We start from the raw sequence: 20,052 nt of genomic DNA on the forward strand, positions 1-20,052 counted from the left end.
AATGAATTTCTTAGTTTTGAGTACAGTTATGAAAGAAATATAAAATCTATGATGAGAGTTACTGATTTATGATGCTTAGTAGCAGTCAGTTCTGAGTATTATAAGTAACTAAGCTCCAGTCCCTAAACCTAGTTAAAGAAATGCGAATCAGACGCATTACGTATTCCAGGCCGTAGCAGCTGCGTCTTTGAGGCGCCAGCTATGGTCACTTCCCATCCCGCTGTAGGATCACATCGGTTCGTCTTCTTCCTGCTGGTAATGTAACACAGATTTGGCAACAACGCAAGGTATGTTTGGCAACTCTGTGGTCGACGAATTACTTCCTGGTGTGCACGGAATTAAGCCTCAAAGTTCACTTGATTTCTCGTGTCATTTCCATTGAATAACCTGAGTTGTTATCGCTTGAGGTGTAACAGAAGATTGTAAATTTACGGTTTTCAGCCTAGAAAAATCATTGAACGTGAAATCGCAACTATTCTCGTTCTTTAAATAGCGATTTATGAGTTCTAGCCACTATTGGCCTCGTAAGAGGAAGGCGCAAGCCATAGCTATCCGCTAGCTCTGTGTTGACGTGCTGACCTGTAGAAACACGACTGTTATGGTTCGCGGTTCCAGTCTCACAGAGTGTAACGTTTTTATCCCTTCTGTATAAGAGCTGCAAGCAGTCAGATCAAACATCGATAAGCAAATCGTAAGAAAATACTTTTAGCTCATAGTGAAATGGTGAAAAACTTACAAAGCTGCCCAAAAGTGTTGAGTATGACACAGCATAACATGTAAACACAGACTCAATCGAAATCTAAGTGAGAAGTATTTTACTAATTCGTGCAGATAGAGGCACGCTTGTGTACAGATACCCAGTTTTGTTAAAACAGACTTTCGTCGTAAGGTTATCGTGGGTAATTTTTTTTCGTTTCTTATAATACAGTGCACAGTTTTAGTAAGGTTTCTTTTAGTGGTGTTAAAACAATACTAAACATGAGAGAGAAATTAATCATCACCGATATATGCGAATTCTCTTATGTTATCTATAACAGTCTGACATTGCACATGCAGTTTACTGATTACATGCATGTATAAAACTTGTTCTGAGTTAAAGCTGTCAAAAAAGGTTTGAAGAAGAATAAAATGCCACAAGCAGACGACAGCTAATGCAGAAAATACTTTTCTGGCTATTTTGGCACTATGGGCTGTCCCCACACATAAAACAAAAGCTTCGAGATGCATCTGCTGCCTGTCCGTCTATTAAACCTGAAAAAAAATGACACAAAAGTTAGCATTTTTTCCACATGCGACTGTTTTCCACAGTGCTGTGAGATAATGGATATGGCCGGATGTAGACGTTTGAGAGATAGACAGTTACAGCATTTCTTTTGCACTGCACGATGGTTTCAACAAACAGATAGCGCAATAGAGTAGCTCAAATGGAAAGGAACATTTCCTATTTAAATTTCTGCATCCTACACTGTTGGCAGTTCTGTGTAGGTGGCAGTTACGTTATTTTATTTCAGTGATTACAAAATAGAGTTGAATGTATGCACTGTGTAGCCAAGGCAGCTAGTTCATGGCGATTCAGTCAACCAAGTAAATTAATGTACTGAACATCGTGCAAACCACTACAGGGAGTCTGTGTGTTAGAATTCTCATCTTGTGTGCCGCAACAGTTTTCTGGTAGAGAAGTGCGTCGTAGTGAAGAGGGTTTGGTGGTCTGTCGGACTGACGATAGTCTCAGTTCGATTCCAACTTATGTCGATTTTTTTTTTTTATTTTTTTTTTTTATAGGTAGAGGCAGATTCTCTTCTCTTCTGGCTACGTCAAGTGAAGAAGGTATAATGGCATTGTAGTCTGAAAATCACATTAAACATGATATTCCTTCTCTACTAAGTAGACGTTAGGTGGAACCACAATAAACTAAAGAGTGGCGACGTGTAGAAACTCTGTCACTAGTTACCTTTCCTATACTAGTTATTTATTTCTAGTGACGAAACAAACCCTTTGTATGGTCACAGGACACTTATTACGTCTTTTATTTGAGCTTCTGTATGTAGATAAAATTGGTTCTGTACTGGGAATGCAACTCAGACCGGCCTTAACGCGGAATTTGATCCCTTCGTGACAATACAGCTCGACTAAAACTTGTTGTTAGTTCAAAACTGCAGATTCCTCAACATCTCCACATATTACGCATGAATGGGTTGGAATCATGGCCAAGCACTAAACTTTTCACTATGTATTATCAAGCTCTAGCATGAGAACACCTATCTTTTAGCGGATAATAATTTTTAATGCATTTAAATCCGTTGTCAACACTAACGATATCTGACGTTTTGACTCCCAGTGAGACGCAGAACTATTTGCGAGACCACTGTAAGTTCAAGGATGTTATTCCGAGCTGCTGGTGGAGAAAAATTCGGTACCTGACGTCTCTTTGCGTGCAGTCAACAACAATATGTGTGGGGTTCGATTCCTAGTCAGCACTGAACTCTTTGTCATATTATTTCTAGTTCAAACATGCTCACATGTCGCTGCTGGTGTAACAAACCCATACTTAACGTTCCTTTTCTCTAGAGTATAACAGCGATATGTGCCGGGTTGGAGTTCTGGGAAGGAAAAAATCAGTGTTTCGTCTCGTCATTTCAGTTAATACATCTAGCTACTGCCGATTGTGCTTCGATAACAATCCGATTAGGTTCTGGGTTCGAATCCCTGTGCAACACAAAGCTTTAGCTCACTGCATTTTAAGTAAGTTACTTGTGAAGAAGCAATATTTAACATCTCTCGTAGTTCGTTAACAGGGACAATAGATGCTGGGTAGGAATTCGCGTCCGTTAAAAATGTTTACGTTATCTAATTAAAAGTTGATATTTGTTAACTGATACTGTCTAAAATCGAGGTATATCACTTTCTTTATGCCTAGTCTGTAATGACTGTTAATTTCCGTCAGTCACGAAATCTTACTTTGCATGACCTGGGTTTGAATCCATATGCAAAACGAGTCAGTTCGTCGTGTCATTTGAAGTTCATACATATTCTCAACTAGCTGCTCGTGAATAACGTAAATTTTTAATGACATTTTGTGTTAAATAACAAGTATGGTAGGTTACTGTGAAGAGGAAATCATGAATACGACGAAATTACTACGTGCATTACCTACCTGACGTAATAATGAGTGCTAACATTTCAGGTATGTCAGTTATTGCAATAAATGCGAGCTTACAAGCCTTAAGGACAGTCTTATCTGTGATGAGGTATTCCCTGATATTTGAAGTATCGTGGTATTACTGTAAATCTTAATTTATTGCGATAGAGAGCAGTGTTTTCTAGTGGTGACTCGTTGGAACCATTTTCAATCGTCAAAAGACTGTATCAAGGAGCGATTAGAGGACCTGTTAGACGGCTGCGTTATGTGGGTTGCATGGGAATCAGGCGAAATGCAATCCAGGTCGTTTGGATACTTTTGAGCTTGACTATACTTCGTTAACAATCCGATTATATGCTGGGTTCGCAGCCCTGTCACAAGCTTTATATGACGGTATTTCAATTTTAAACATGAGCATACCTTGTTCCTTGTGAATGACACCATATTAAACGTCGTTGGGGGTAGTTCCTTGGACAGTAACTGTAATGACACGATTCCCAGTTCAGTACAAATATTTTCGTCATTTATTTTCAGGATCTGAATTGATAACTGATACTGGCGCAAACGTCTATATACTTCACGTCTCTTTATGCCTAGTGATCGGGTCTCAATAAAGCACAAACCAAGCTTAGCTTAGTTAGCAATGGCTACAGGTGCTGGGTATGAATCCAGGACCAGAACGACTACGTTGGTCATGTCATTTGAAGTTCGAATTTGTGTACACGTAGCTGTTGATGTGTTACGAGAACAATGATATTACTGGTGATTCGCTGTTAATGTTGAGATTTCCTTAGAGTGCTTGTTGCCGTTAATCGCGTTTTTCTACTGGTTCGTCCAGTATCCAGTTTCCAGAGCCACTCGCTGTTGAGCGACCTTCAGCATGTGGATGGAAAACCTTTTAGAGAGCGAAAACAGCTTTGTAACTCCACATATTGTCTCAAGTATTTAATTTTTACTAAGGATTACAGTACGATATATGTAAGATAATCCGTTTTCTCAGAACTTTAAGAATGTCACTTGTTGTAATTAAGGTTAGATTATGACTGTTATGGGGTGTCTTATCGCTAAGAACGTGCTTTCTATTACGTTTTGTATGACGATATTAGTTGACACTTAGACAGACTGCCATGAAGACCTTTGGTCTATTAGTAGTCTCTTGCGGTACCCACTGTGTGTAGTTAAACGACTGTACCCCATGGGGATTTGGTGTTTAGAGGACCTGCAACACAGCTACGTTATGTTGGTTGTATTCGGCAGTGACCCACAGTGTACAATATGAAGGTGTTTGTGCTTAATGGTACTTAGATCACTAATAAGTGTTACTTATCGTGATAGTTTTATCAAAAGCCTTTCTGCCCCGTTCTACTGCCTTCTGGCGCACGCAGCGGTGATTCTTAAGGATACACATTACAGAAAAGTTGTAAAAACGCCAGGAAATTACAGTTTGTCTCATGCAAGCAATCAGGCATGGAAACAGCAATCACGTACACGAATAAGATTTTAGAATCATCAGTTTGACAGATTGGTGTGCTTTAATGGCTGAATTAACAACATAACACTTGGCAGGCAAGAATTTACATGAGAAAAGTACTTAGGATGGGATTCCGTTGAGGTTTACGCCATGTACGTTGCATCGATCGAATTCAATATTCACTAGTGCACGTTAATTAAATACTTTTGAACTTGTGGAAATAACTGAGATCGTTCAGATACTGTTCAGCATAGCGAAGGTGCCTAATCTGGAGCTACGCTGTGATTTCTTTTTAATGACCACTAAAAAATTGCGATATGATTGGCTGTTTAGATGTAATACAGTGGTGATATTGGCTAGAGTGGGAAGAGGAAGGAGAAACGGAAGGAGGAAAAGAGTTGGGAGGCATGACTGGTTATGTGATAGATGGTGATAGTGTATTTTATCATTTAACACACTACTGGCGATTAAAATTGCTACACCAAGAAGAAATGCAGATGATTAAGGGGTATTCATTGGACAAATATATTATACTTAAACTGACATGTGATTGCATTTTCACGCAATTTGGTGAATAATCCTGAGAAATCAGTACCCACAACAACCACCTCTGGCCGTAATAACGGCCTTCATACGCCTGGGCATACAGTCAAACAGAGCTTGGATGGCGTGTACAGGTACAGCTGCCCATGCAGCTTCAACACGATACCACAGTTCATCAAGAGTAGTGACTGGCATATTGTGACGAGCCAGTTGCTCGGCCGCCATTAACCAGGCGTTTGCAATTGGTGACACATCCGGAGAATGTGCTGGCCAAGGCAGCAGTCGAACACTTTCTGTATCCAGAAAAGCCCATACAGGACCTGCAACATGCGGACGTGCATTATCCTGCTGCAATGTAGTGTTTCGCAGGAATCGAATGAAGGGTAGAGCCACAGGTCGTAACACATCTGAAATGTAACGTCCACTGTTCAAAGTGCCGTCAATGCGAACAAGACGTGATCGAGGCGTGTAACCAATTGCACCCCATACCACCATGCTGGGTGGTACGCCAGTATGGCGATGCGAATACACGCTTCCAATGTGCGTTCACCGCGATGCCACCAAACACGGATGCGACCATCATGATGTGTAAACAGAACCTGGATTCATCCGAAAAAATGACGTTTTGCGATTCGTGCACCCAGGTTCGTCGTTGATTACACCATCGCAGGCGTTCCTGTCTGTGATGCAGCGTCAAGGGTAACCGCAGCCATGGTCCATGCTGCTGTAAACGTCTTCGAACTGTTCGTGTAGATTGTTATTGTCTTGCAATCGTTCCCATATGTTGACTCAGGACCGAGACATGGCTGCACGATCCGTTACAGCCATGCAGATAAGATGCCTGTCATCTCGACTGCTGGTGATACAAGGTCGTTGGGATCGAGCACAGCGTTCCATATTACCCTCCTGAAACGACCGATTCCATATTCTGCTAACAGTCATTGGATCTCCACCAACGCGAGCAGTAATGGGGAGATACGACATACCGCAAACGCGACAGGCTACAATCCGTTCTTTACCAAGCCGGAAACGTGATGTGTAAGCATTTATCCTCCTTACACGAGGCATCACAACAACGTTTCACCAGGCAACGCCGGTCAACTGCCGTTTGTGCATGAGAAATCGGTTGCAAACTTTCCTCATGTCAGCTTGTTGTAGGTGTCCCCACCGGCGCCAGCCTTGTGTGAATGCTCTGAAAAGCTAATCATTTGCATATCAGAGCATCTTCTTCCTGTCGGTTAAATTTCGCGTCTGTAACAGGTCATCTTCGTGGTGTAGCAATTTGTAATGGCCAGTAGTGTATATAAGGAGGGCATGACTTCTTACGTGATAGATAACAGCATGGCTCTGACCTAGTGAAGGCAGCGTAGTGGCAGAACCTCAAATGCGCGGCAGAAACTTGAACTGTGGATCAAAGTAGTCACGAAAGTAATACTTTTCCCAGAGAAAACTTGATTTTTGCGGTGCAACATTTCCTAAACCGTACAAATCCAGATCTGTTCGAGAACTAAGTAGGGTAAAGATGGAGGAGATTGGAAGAATTTTGGAGTGTCAGACCTGTTTTTCGGCCGTGGAGTTCCTCACGAGTTGTCCATTGGCACGGTCAGCGTCTGTGTCGGCCACGGCGGCGCAGATGCGCAGTGCGGTCGACTGCAGCATGCGCACGCCAAATATCCTGGCGCACTCGAGAAAGCGCGGCAGCTCGCCCGCCGAGACGCGCACCTCGCCCCTGTAGATGAGATCGAGTAGCCGGCCCAGGTCGTCCGGCTCCACGCCGTGCAGCACCACCATCACGGGGTCCACGCTGCCGCGCGGCTGCTCCAGCAGCACGCGCTGCAACAAGACACACCACCGTCAACACCTACGTCATGCATTGTGTGAGGGAGAATTATTTGGTTGGGACGGAACATGTTCATTTGGATAAAAGTCATTTCGTCATCTGACGTCTCCAAGCTGTGTATATTGACAATTTGGATACTATCAGGAAGATCACGTCCAACAGTCCGTGAAGTGCTGGAATATTTCGATAGAGTAGGAATATACAGGACGGTTCATTGATAGTGACCAGGCCAAATATCTCACGAATTATGCATCAAACGAAAAAAACTACAAAGAACGAAACTTGTCTAGCTAGGTTGAGGGGGGAAACCAGATGGGGCTATGGTTGGCCCTCTAGATGGCGCTGCCATAGGTCAAACGGATATTAACTGCGTTCTTTTTAAAAATAGGAACCCCCATTTTTATTACATATTCGTTTCGTACGTAAATAAATGTGAATGTTTTAGTTGGACCACTTATTCCGCTGTGTGATAGATGGTGCTGTAACAGAAACGTATAAGTATGTGGTATCACGTAACATTCCGCTCCATCCAACTCAACTCCTATCGCTCCGCTATCTTTGTTTCGCTTGATATCTGGAACGCCTATGACCGTGTCTGGCATCCTGGGCTCCTCTTCAAACTCCACACCTATGCCCTCCCCATCAACTTCGTCCATCTCGTTGCTTCCTTCCTCTCCCATCGTCCCTCTTGTGTGACTATTCCAACTCCTGTACATTCTATCCCTCTTCCGGCGTGCCCCGAGGCTCTGTCCTTTCCCCTCTCCTCTGTCTCCTGTACACTGCCGACATGTCCGAATCTCCCCCACCTGATCATCTTCTCCAGTTTGCTGATGACACCGCCTTCCTAGCCCTTTACCCTACCCTTCAACGGTCCCAACGTACCCTCCAAACACACCTTGACCAATTCACCGCTTGGTACAACCAGTGGTTCCTCCATGTTAATCCCTCCAAGACCCAGGCGATCATCATAGGCCACACAACCTGCTCCTTCCATCTCCTTGATTTCTACCTCACAATTTATGGCCGTCCTATCCACCTCACTCCTACCCTCAAATACCTTGGCCTCACCCTCGACCGTCACCGCCATGTCCTTACCACCCAAAACAAAGCTCACAACAGACTCCATCTCCTGAAACTCCGGCCGCACATGGGGTCTGCATCCTTCCACCATCCTTCACACCTACAAATCCTTGATACGCCCCATCCTCTGTTATGCCAGTATACCTTGGATTTTCGCCCCTCCCCGGTCCTATAAAGCCCTCCGAATCCTCGAATGCCATGCGCTCTGCCTCGCCCTCTGCATCCTCCTTCCGTCCTCCACACACCTCCTCTACGAAATCATCCCCATCCCCCACCTTCTCCTTTTCCTTGAACACATCCGCACACTATATATTGTCAGCCACATTGATTCCCCCACCCCCTGGTGTCTTCCTTCCTCTCCACTCCCAACCTGTTGCCGCCCCTTTACCGCTGTGTCCCACCCTCTCTCTATCTCCTTTCCAATGCAACTTCCACCATCTACCCCTCCTGAATGATGACCTTCGCATTGACATCTACCCTTCCTACCAACTCTAACCCCATCTTTCTGCCTCCTCCTCAGGGCTCCCTCTCCTCCCCGTCCCCTCTCCTGAGCAGCTTCCCCCTCCTACCCCTCTCTCACTCTTGTACTCCCTTTCAGTGTCTCTGCACTTCCTCCTGCCTTGTTTTCACTATTCTAGGGCTAGTAGAACTCCTTGGGCAACAGAGGAAATATTGAATTTAATTGATGAAAGGAGAAAATATAATAATGTAGTAAATGAAGGAATACAAACGTCTCAAAAATGAGATCAACAGGAAGTGAAAAATGGCTAAGCAGGGATGGCTAGAGGACAAATGTAAGAATGTAGAGAGTTATCTCACCACAAGATAGATACTGCCTACAGGAAAATTAAAGAGACCTTTGGAGAAAAGAGAGCCTCTTGTATGAATATCAAGAGCTCAGATGGAAACCCAGTTCTAAGCAAAGAAGGGAAACCCGTACGGTGGAAGGAGTATATAGAGCGTCTATACAAGGACGATGTACTTGCGGACAATATTATGGAAATAGAAGGGAGTAGCCGTGGTCTAGGGGTAGCGTATTTGATTCATAATCAAAACGTCTTCGGTCCCAGGTTCGATCCCCGCCACTGCCTAAATTATGATAATCAGCATTGGCGGCCGAAGACTTCCGGCATAAGAAGTCAGCCTCAGTCTGCCAACGGCCTTGTCAAAGAGGCACTGTCTTGTCCTAGGGGTGGGAAGTTGGCACTAAAGGCAGAAGAATCAGCCTTGATCAACGACATGAGAATGCAGAAGGCAATGGAAACCACTGCATTAAAGACACGTAACGTGTATCCACAGGACATGTGGCCTGTAGTTGAAGAAGTGTCGTGATGATCTCTCCATTGGCAAAAGATTCCGGAATAGTCCCCCATTCGGATCTCCAGGAGGGGACTGCCAAGGGGAGGTTACCATGAGAAAAAGATTGAATAATCGACGAAGGGATAATGTTCTACGAGTCGGGGCGTGGAATGTCAAAAGCTTGAACGTGGTAGGGAAACTAGAAAATCTGAAAAGGGAAATGCAAAGGCTCAATCTAGATATAGTAGGGGTCAGTGAAGTGAAGTGGAAAGAAGACAAGGATTTCTGGTCAGATGAGTATCGGGTAATATCAACAGCAGCAGAAAATGGTATAACAGATGTAGGATTCGTTATGAATAGGAAGGTAGGGCAGAGGGTGTGTTACTGTGAACAGTTCAGTGACTGGGTTATTCTAACTGATTAGAATAACCCGGTCGCCAGCAGACCAACAACGACAACGATAGTTCAGGTATACATGCCGACGTCGCAAGCTGAAGATGAACAGATAGAGAAAAGGTATGAGGATATTGAAAGGGTAATGCAGTATGTAAAGGGGTACGAAAATCTAATAGTCATGGGCGACTGGAATGCAGTTAGAGGGGAAGGATAGAAGAAAAGGTTACAGGAGAATATGGGATTGGGACAAGGAATGAAAGAGGAGAAGGACTAATTGAGTTCTGTAACAAGTTGCAGCTAGTAATAGCGAATACCCGGTTCAAGAATCACAAGAGGAGGAAGTATACTCGGAAAAGGCCGGGAGATACGGGAAGATTTCAATTAGATTACTTCATGGTCAAACAGAGATTCCGAAATCAGATACTGGATTGTAAGGCGTACCCAGGAGCAGATATAGACTCAGATCACAATATAGTAGTGATGAAGAGTAGGCTGAAGTTCAAGACATTAGTCGGGAAGAATCAATACGCAAAGAAGTGGGATATGGAAGTTCCAAGGAATGACGAGATACGTTTGAAGTTCTCTAACGCTGTAGATACAGCAATAAGGAATAGCGCAGTAGGCAGCACAGTAGAAGAGGAATGGACATCTCTAAAAAGGGCCATCACAGAAGTTGGGAAGGAAAACATAGGTACATAGAAGGTAGCTGCGAAGAAACCATGGGTAACAGAAGGAATACTTCAGTTGATTGATGAAATGAGGAAGTACAAACATGTTCCGGGAAAATCAGGAATACAGAAATGCAAGTCGCTGAGGAATGAAATAAATAGGAAGTGCAGGAAGCTAAGACGAAATGGCTGCAGGAAAAATGTGAAGACATCGAAAAAGATATGATTGTCGAAAGGACAGACTCAGCATACAGGAAAGTCAAAACATCCTTTGGTGACATTAAAAGCAACGGTGGTAACATTAAGAGTGCAACGGGAATTCCACTGTTAAATGCAGAGGAGAGAGCAGATAGGTGGAAAGAATACATTGAAAGCCTCTATGAGGGTGAAGATTTGTCTGATGTGATAGAAGAAGAAACCAGAGTCTATTTAGAAGAAATAGGGGATCCAGTATTAGAATCGGAATTTAAAAGAGCTTTGGAGGACTTACGGTTAAATAAGGCAGAAGGGATAGATAACATTCAATCAGAATTTCTAAAATCATTAGGGGAAGTGGCAACATACGCCTATTCACGTTGGTGTGTACAATATATGAGTCTGGCGACATTCCATCTGACTTTCGGAAAAACATCAACCACACAATTCCGAAGACGGCAAGAGCTGACATGTGCGAGAATTATCGCACAATCAGCTTAACAGCTCATGCATCGAAGCTGCTTACAAGAATAATATACAGAAGAATGGAAAAGAAAATTGAGAATGCGCTAGGTGACGATCAGTTTTGTTTTAGGAAAAGTAAAGGCACGAGAGAGGCAATTCTGACGTTATGGCTAATAATGGAAGCAAGGCTGAAGAAAAATCAAGACACGTTCATAGGATTTGTCGACCTGAAAAAAGCGTTCGACAATATAAAATGGTGCAAGCTCTTGGAGATTCTGAAAAAAGTAGGGGTAAGCTTTAGGGAGAGACGGGTCATATACAATATGTACAACAACCAAGAGGGAATAATAACAGTGGACGATCAAGAACAAAGTGTTCGTATTAAGAAGGGAGTAAGAAAAGGCTGTAGCCTTTCCCCCGTACTCCTTAAACTTTACATCGAGGAAGCAATGATGGAAATAAAAGAATGGTTCAGGAGCGGAATTAAAATACAAGGTGAACGGATATCAATGATACGATTCGCTGATGACATTGCTATCCTGAGTGAAAGTGAAGAAGAATTAAATGATCTGCTGAACGGAATGAACAGTCTAATGAGTACAAAGTATGGTTTGAGAGTAAATCGGAGAAAGACGAAGATAATGAGAAGTAGTAGAAATGAGAACATCGAGAAACTTAACATCAGGATTGATGGTCACGAAGTCAATGAAGTTAAGGAATTCTGCTACTTAGGCAGTAAAATAACCAATGACGGACAGAGCAAGGAGGACATCATAAGCAGACTCGGTATGGCAAAAAGGGCATTTCTGTCCAAGAGAAGTCTCCTAATATCAAATACCGGCCTTAATTTGAGGAAGAAATTTCTGAGGATGTACGTCTGTCTGGAGTACAGCATTGTATGGTAGTGAAACATGGACTGTGGGAAAACCGGAACAGAAGAGAATCGAAGCATTTGAGATGTGGTGCTAGAGACGAATGTTGAAAATTAGGTGGACTGATAAGGTAAGGAATGAGGAGGTTCTACGCAGAATTGGAGAGGAAAGGAATATGTGGAAAACACTGATAAGGAGAAGGGACAGGATGATAGGACATCTGCTAAGACATGAGAGAATGAATTCCATGACGTATGTTGCATGTGATACTCTGAGATGAAGAGGTTAGCACAGGAAAGGAATTCGACTGATGACCAAAAAAAAAAAAAGAAGAGGATGTAGATGAAGATGAAATGAGAAATACGATACTGCGTGAAGAGTTTGACAGAGCACTGAAAGACCTATGTCGAAACAAGGCCCTGGGAGTAGACATCATTCCATTAGAACTACTGACGGCATTGGGAGAGCCAGTCCTGACAAAACTCTACAGTCTGGTGAGCAAGATGTATGAGACAGGCGAAATACCCTCAGACGTCAAGAAGTATATAATAATTCCAGAGAAAGCAGGTGTTGACATACGTGAAAATTACCGAAATATCAGTTTAATAAGTCACGGCTGGAAAATAATAACGCGAATTCTTTACACAATAATGGAAATGCTAGTAGAAGCTGACCTTGGAGAAGATCAGTTTGGATTCCGTATAAATATTGGAACAAGTGAGGCAATACTGACCCTACGACTTATCTTAGAAGCTGGATTAAGAAAAGGCAAACCTACGTTTCTGGCATTTATAGACTTAGAGAAAGCTTTAGACAATGTTGACTGGAATACTCTCTTTCAAATTTTGAAGGTGGCAGGGGTAAAATTCAAGTAGGGAATGGCTATTTACAATTTGTACAGAAACCAGATGGCAGTTGTCAGAGATGAGGGGCACGAAAGGGAAGCAGTGACTGGGAAGGGAGTGAGACAGGGTTGTAGCTTCTCCCTGATGTTATTCAATCTGTATATTGAGCAATCAGTGAAGGAAACAATAGAAAAATTCGGAGAAGGTATTAAAATCCATGGAGATGAAACAAAAACTTTGAGGTTCGCCGATGACATTGTAATTCTTTCAGAGACAGCAAAGCACTTGGAAGAGCAGTTGAACGGAATGGACAGTGTCTTGAAAGGAGGATATAAGATAAACATCAACAAAAACAAAGCGAGGGTAATGGAATGTAGTCGAATTAAGTAGGCTGATGCTAAGGAAATCAGATTACGAAGTGAGACACATAAAGTAGTAAAGGAGTTTTGCTATTTGGGGAGCAAAATAACTGACAATGATCGAAGTAGAGAGGATATAAAATGTAGACTGGCAATGGTAAGGAAAGCGTTTCTGAAGAAGAGAAATTTGTTAACTTTGAGTATAAATTTAAGCGTCAGGAAGTCGTTTCTGAAAGTATTTGTATGGAGTGTAGCCATATATGGAAGTGAAACATGGACGATAAATATTTTGGACAAGAAGAGAATAGAAGCCTTCGAAATGTGGCGCTACAGAAGAATGCTGAAGATAAGATGGGTAGATCACATAACTAATGAGAAGGTATTGAATAGGATTGGGGAGAAGAGAAGTATGCGGCACAACTTGACTAGGAGAACGGATCGGTTGGTAGGACATGATCTGAGGCATCAAGGGATCACCAATTTAGCTTTAGGGGACAGCGTGGAGGGTAAAAATCGTAGAGGGAGACCAAGAGATGAATACACGAAGCAGATTCAGAAGGATGTAGGTTGCTGTAGGTACTGGAAGATGAAGAAGATTGCACAGGATAGAGTATCATGGAGAGTTTCATCAAAGCAGTCTCAGGACTGAAAACCACAACAGCAACAACAATAACATATGTAACATTTTATTCTTGTATTAGTTGTCATGTGACTCGGCTGAAGAGCGGCGGATTGTGTCGCTGACAGCCCTTCCCTGCCCATATGGGGCAGGGGAATGAAATCACAATAAAGGAAAAAAATAACATTCTGCCAGTGCAGACAGTGTCTGCTTCGTGACACATTACCCGTGTTAAAAAGGACTGTTTACCAATTGCGGAAAAGTTAGATGCCGTGTTGATGTATGGCTATTGTGATCAAAATGCCCAACGGGCGTGTGCTTTGTATGCTGCTCGGTATCCTGGACGACATCATCCAAGTGTCCGGACTGTTCGCTGGACAGTTACGTTATTTAAGGAAACAGGAAGTGTTCAGCCACATGTGAAACGTCAACCAAGACCTGCAACAAATGATGATGCCCAAGTAAGTGTTTCAGCTACTGTTGTGGCTAATCCGCAAATCAATAGGAGACAAACTGCGCGAGAATCGGGAATCTCAAAAACGTCGGTGTTGAGAATTCTACATCAACATCGTTAGCACCGGTACCATATTTTTACGCACCAGGAATTCCACAGCGACGACTCTGAACTTGGTGTACAGTTCTGCCGCTGGGCACAAGAGAAATTACGGGACGATGACAGATTTTTTGCATGCGTTCTATTTAGCGACGAAGCGTCATTGACCAACAGCGGTAACGTAAACCGGCATAATATGCACTATTGGGCAACGGAAAATTCACGATGGCTGCGACAAGTGCAACATCAGCAACCTTGGCGGGTTTATGTATGGTGCGGCATTGTGGGAGGAAGGATAATTAGCCCCCATTTTATCGATGACAATCTAAATGGTGCAATGTATGCTGATTTCCTACGTAATGTTCTACTGTCGTTACTACAAGATGTTTCACTGCATGACAGAATGGCGATGTACTTCCAACATGATGGGTGTCCGGCACATAACTCGCGTTCGGTTGAAGCGGTATTGAATAGCATATTTCATGACAGGTGGATTGGTCGCCGAAGCACCATACCATGGCCCGCATGTTCACCGCATCTGATGGCCCCGGATTTCTTTCTGTGGGTAGGGTTGAAGGGTATTTCCTATTGTGATCCACCGACAACGCCTAACAACATGCGTCAGCGCATTGTCAATGCATGTGAGAACATTACTGAAGGCTAACTACTCGCTGTTGAGAGGATGTCGTTATACGTATTGCCAAGTGCATTGAGTTTGACGGACATCATTTTGAGCATTTGTTGCATTAATGTGGTATTTGCAGGTAATCACGCTGTAACAGCATGCTTTCTCAGAAATGATAAGTTCTCAAAGGTACATGTCTCCAAATCGAACAACCGAAATAAGATTTTCAAACGTACTTACGTTCAGTATTTTAATTTAAAAAACCTACCTGTTACCAACTGTTCATCTAAAATTGTGAGCCAAATGTTTGTGATTATTACAACGCCACCTATCACAAAGCGAAAAAGATGATCCAACTAAAACATTCATTATTCTTTACGTACGACACAAATACCTAATAATAAATGGGCCTTTCTATTTTTTTTAAAAACGCAGTTGACACCCGTGTGACGTATGGCAGCGGGCCAACCATAGCGCCATCTGGTTTCCCCCTTCAAGCTAGACAAGTTTCGTTCTTTGTAGTTTTTCGTTTGACTCTTATTTCGTGAGATATTTGGCCTGGTCACGATCAATGGACCACCCTCTATTGTCCGGTCGAATATATCTAGACACGAAAATGTGGGCATTAATATGTGGCGTGTGTACCCTTCGAACTCATGAAGGCTTGAACTCTGCTGGGTTCGCCTTGTATGAGGCGTCTGATTGTTTGTCGAGTAACGGCAGACCATTCTTACACAGGAACCAAACACAGAATGCGCAGTTACGTTCATCTACATCTACCTGGCTAGTCTGCAAATAACACGTATGTGCCTGGCAGAGGGTTCATCGAACCATCCTCACAGTACTTCTGTTATTCCACTCACGAACAGCGCGAGGAAAAATAAACACCTGTATTTTTACGCGCGAGGTCTTATTTCCCTTATTTTATTAGGATGACTGTATTTCCTTATATAGGTCACCGTCAACAAAATATTTCAGCATTGTAAGTGGAAAGTTGGTGATCGAAATTTCGTGATAAGATCCCGCTGCAATCGGAAGCGCCTTTGTTTTAGTGACGTACACTCAATATGCTGTATCATGGCCGTAAAACTATCTCCCCATTTTTTCTCGATAGTACAAAACGTGCTACCCATCTTTGAAGTTTGTCGGCCTACTCCATTAGTAGTAACTAGTAACAATCCCACACCGCACAACAATACACCAAAAGAGGGCGGACAAGCGTAGTGTAGGCAGTCTATTTAAGTAGATCTGTTGCATCTTCTAAGTGTTCTGCCAATAAAACGCAGTCTTAGGTCCACTTGCCCTACATTTTCTGAGTGTTCTTTTCAACTGTTCGTAACGCTTACGTATGTAGTGGATTTTAGGACCTTTATATTTGATTCATTTACTGTGCACTAGAGTTTAACGAATTGCTTTTAGCACTCATGTAGATGTCAAACTTTCATTATTTGGGTCAACTATTTCCGCGCCATACAGATATATATCTAAATCGTTTGTGGTTGGTTTTGATCTTCCGATCAGTGTACTAGACAGTAAACGACAGCACTCTTGCAGTTATATATACCACAAAGGTGATTTGCGGTTGTCGGGGGGGAGGGGGGGGGGGGGCTACATACTTTTTAAAAAGAAATTGATGTGTAAGTACAGTCTGGAACCTGAACATTCTGAATATGTCACTGTGAAATGTCGAAATGTCCGATCGACTAATGAGATTTAAATTTGTGGGTTAAGTTTATCTGAAAAATTAAGACACGTATGGAATCTTGTAGTGATTTCATTAAAAACAATCCCTCATTTAATTACGGAACCTTCAAAGATAGACAAAAAAACCTATCTATTCTTGGCATTGCGAGGCTTAAGGCCATAACTTGGACAGTCTAAATAAGCTACAGTTCAATAAATAAGTATAAACTTCGTAAAAAAGTGTTTAATTTCTAAATTTTTTGGTGCCAGAACGCACATATTCAATAACACAACATTCATTTATCTACACCCCCCCCCCCCAAAAAAAAACCACAAAAATCTTGGTATGTGGAATGCTATTTGCGCAAGCGCGCTCGCACACACACACACACACACACACACACACACACACACACACACACATTACCTCGCCCTGTGTGTGTGTGTTCCATTACCACTTGTCACTTGTAACCACAGAATGCTGGACGTGATTCTTATTGTAAGATTTCACATACGGATCCATGTTGTGACCACCAACTGATATCGCTCTCTACGTACATCAAAGGAGTCACAGCCGCAGCCCTGCATTGAGCACACTACACAACAGGGCAGAACCGATGCTTCGCTACACATTCAAGCGCCTACCACGCTCCTCAACACTGGCTGCGCTCTTTTCCTATTGGCCGAGCAATACCGCTCACTGACGACGTCGTAAGGACCGTCAATCACAACTGAGATATGACTGACCACACTAAACATATAGAGTAGAGGACACAGATTTTCTTAACAAAATTGCTCACGAATTGGCGGAGTTGAAAAATACAGTAAATATAAGTAGTGGGATGTTACAGGGCACTTTAAACTTATACGTTGCGGGCTAAATTACGAGATGGTACAAGTAAAGGGGGAAATCGTTCCACATGCAGAGATGTGTGTAAAAGCTCTTCCAGGGTCAAGAATAACGCAGTTCCATGCATACATTACCCCACATTCCTACCTGTCAACATAGAGTTCTTTACAGCTTGTTATATCTTTTCCAGTGCAGTTCCGATCTTGATGGATTAAACACTGAATATGCAGAAAGAATTATAATCTTTCAGATTTCCGGCACACTGTTTCAACAATTCAAAAAATGCATCCAACAGAGATATTCATGACTAATTGTGTCTAAGTCAACTTATGTAATGAATTCGACAGTAGGATAATGAAGTATTTGGCACCTCGGCGACGAATAGCTTCATAGCCATACTGTATGAAATGTGTCGTGTTACTTGGCAGCTTAGAGACAGAGTCATTTCTCTGTAGGAGCAAGATCACGAAGGAATGGATAGTTGGGTGTCTGGGTTTGTATCTGCAAAGCTATCTAGTGAGACTCGTATCCTGTCAAAGTGATGTTAAATTTTGAGTTAATAACTTCAACAGACGTAAGCGATCCCTGGTTCCGTCCAGGCATCTTATTTGTTGATGACATGATGCTATTTCATACAGATAATATTTCCACTTCTTAAAACAGGCGCCTCACAGTACGTTACCGAGAATTACTTGCGATGTTGTAGACAAAAATCAGTACGGAATGCTGGCCTTGTCTTCTATCCATACAAGAAGCCAAGTCAGTATTCCTGCCTAATTCGAGTTCTTTAGAGGAGATTCCACTATCTCAGTTCTGCGAGAATATTGAGAAAAGTAAGCATAATCGTGTTGAGGGAGACAATCCAGCTTTCACAAAAGCTGGTCTAGGATAACTGAAGTAAACCTAAATCACCCTAGTAGAAATAGGACGTGATACAGATTTTTGAGAATGTTTCTGTTAGCATATAAACGCGGGAAATATCTAACTTCTACGATTTACGAAGTGCAGAGTAATCTTGAGAACCTCAGTACAAAAATATTTATTAATAAGTAATGGAGCAGTTTCTGAGATGAGATAAATCAGCTGATACAATTCCTGTTTCAGTGAATTTATTCAAACATCTACGAATTACCTAAGCTCCTTCATCGTATAATTGCATAACTTAGTAGTATCTGTTAAAAGTTAATGTATTAAACATTGCTGTAGCTGAAATTATTACACTACGTACTAAATACAAAGCGAAGCAGTAACGATCTGATTATTGTGCACTCTACTACGTCTGACTTTGAGAAATACACTCCTGGAAATGGAAAAAAGAACACACTGACACCGGTGTGTCAGACCCACCATACTTGCTCCGGACACTGCGAGAGGGCTGTATAAGCAATGATCACACGCACGGCACAGCGGACACACCAGGAACCGCGGTGTTGGCCGTCGAATGGCGCTAGCTGCGCAGCATTTGTGCACCGCCGCCGTCAGTGTCAGCCAGTTTGCCGTGGCATACGGAGCTCCATCGCAGTCTTTAACACTGGTAGCATGCCGCCACAGCGTGGACCTGAGCCGTATGTGCAGTTGACGGACTTTGAGCGAGGGCGTATAGTGGGCATGCGGGAGGCCGGGTGGACGTACCGCCGAATTGCTCAACACGTGGGGCGTGAGGTCTCCACAGTACATCGATGTTGTCGCCAGTGGTCGGCGGAAGGTGCACGTGCCCGTCGACCTGGGACCGGACCGCAGCGACGCACGGATGCACGCCAAGACCGTAGGATCCTACGCAGTGCCGTAGGGGACCGCACCGCCACTTCCCAGCAAATTAGGGACACTGTTGCTCCTGGGGTATCGGCGAGGACCATTCGCAACCGTCTCCATGAAGCTGGGCTACGGTCCCGCACACCGTTAGGCCGTCTTCCGCTCACGCCCCAACATCGTGCAGCCCGCCTCCAGTGGTGTCGCGACAGGCGTGAATGGAGGGACGAATGGAGACGTGTCGTCTTCAGCGATGAGAGTCGCTACTGCCTTGGTGCAATTATGATGGTCGTATGCGTGTTTGGCGCCGTGCAGGTGAGCGCCACAATCAGGACTGCATACGACCGAGGCACACAGGGCCAACACCCGGCATCATGGTGTGGGGAGCGATCTCCGACACTGGCCGTACACCTCTGTTGATCGTCGAGGGGACACTGAATAGTGCACGGTACATCCAAACCGTCATCGAACCCATCGTTCTACCATTCCTAGACCAGCAAGGGAACTTGCTGTTCCAACAGGACAATGCACGTCCGCATGTATCCCGTACCACCCAATGTGCTCTAGAAGGTGTAAGTCAACTACCCTGTCCAGCAAGATCTCCGGATCTGTCCCCCATTGAGCATGTTTAGGACTGGATGAAGCGTCGTCTCACGCGGTCTGCACGTCCAGCACGAACGCTGGTCCAACTGTGGCGCCAGGTGGAAATGGCATGGCAAGCCGGTCCACAGGACTACATCCAGCACCTCTACGATCGTCTCCATGGGAGAATAGCAGCCTGCATTGCTACGAAAGGTGGAT

The 20,052-nt window shown here is 43.5% G+C and overlaps 1 protein-coding gene across 1 annotated transcript in view; it reads right to left on the minus strand.

Annotated features, from left to right (window-relative positions):
- Window positions 1–6,704: 6,704 nt before the first annotated feature.
- LOC126282327 (protein abrupt-like) overlaps window positions 6,705–20,052 on the minus strand; it is a 111,086-nt gene continuing 97,738 nt past the window's right edge. The window contains exon 3 of the mRNA XM_049981984.1: window positions 6,705–6,986. Coding sequence (XP_049837941.1) covers window positions 6,705–6,986 — 282 coding nt within the window. The remainder of the gene's footprint in view (window positions 6,987–20,052) is intronic.

This window comes from Schistocerca gregaria, chromosome 7 (assembly GCF_023897955.1).
Source record: "Schistocerca gregaria isolate iqSchGreg1 chromosome 7, iqSchGreg1.2, whole genome shotgun sequence".
NCBI classification, from domain to species: Eukaryota; Metazoa; Arthropoda; class Insecta; order Orthoptera; family Acrididae; genus Schistocerca; species Schistocerca gregaria.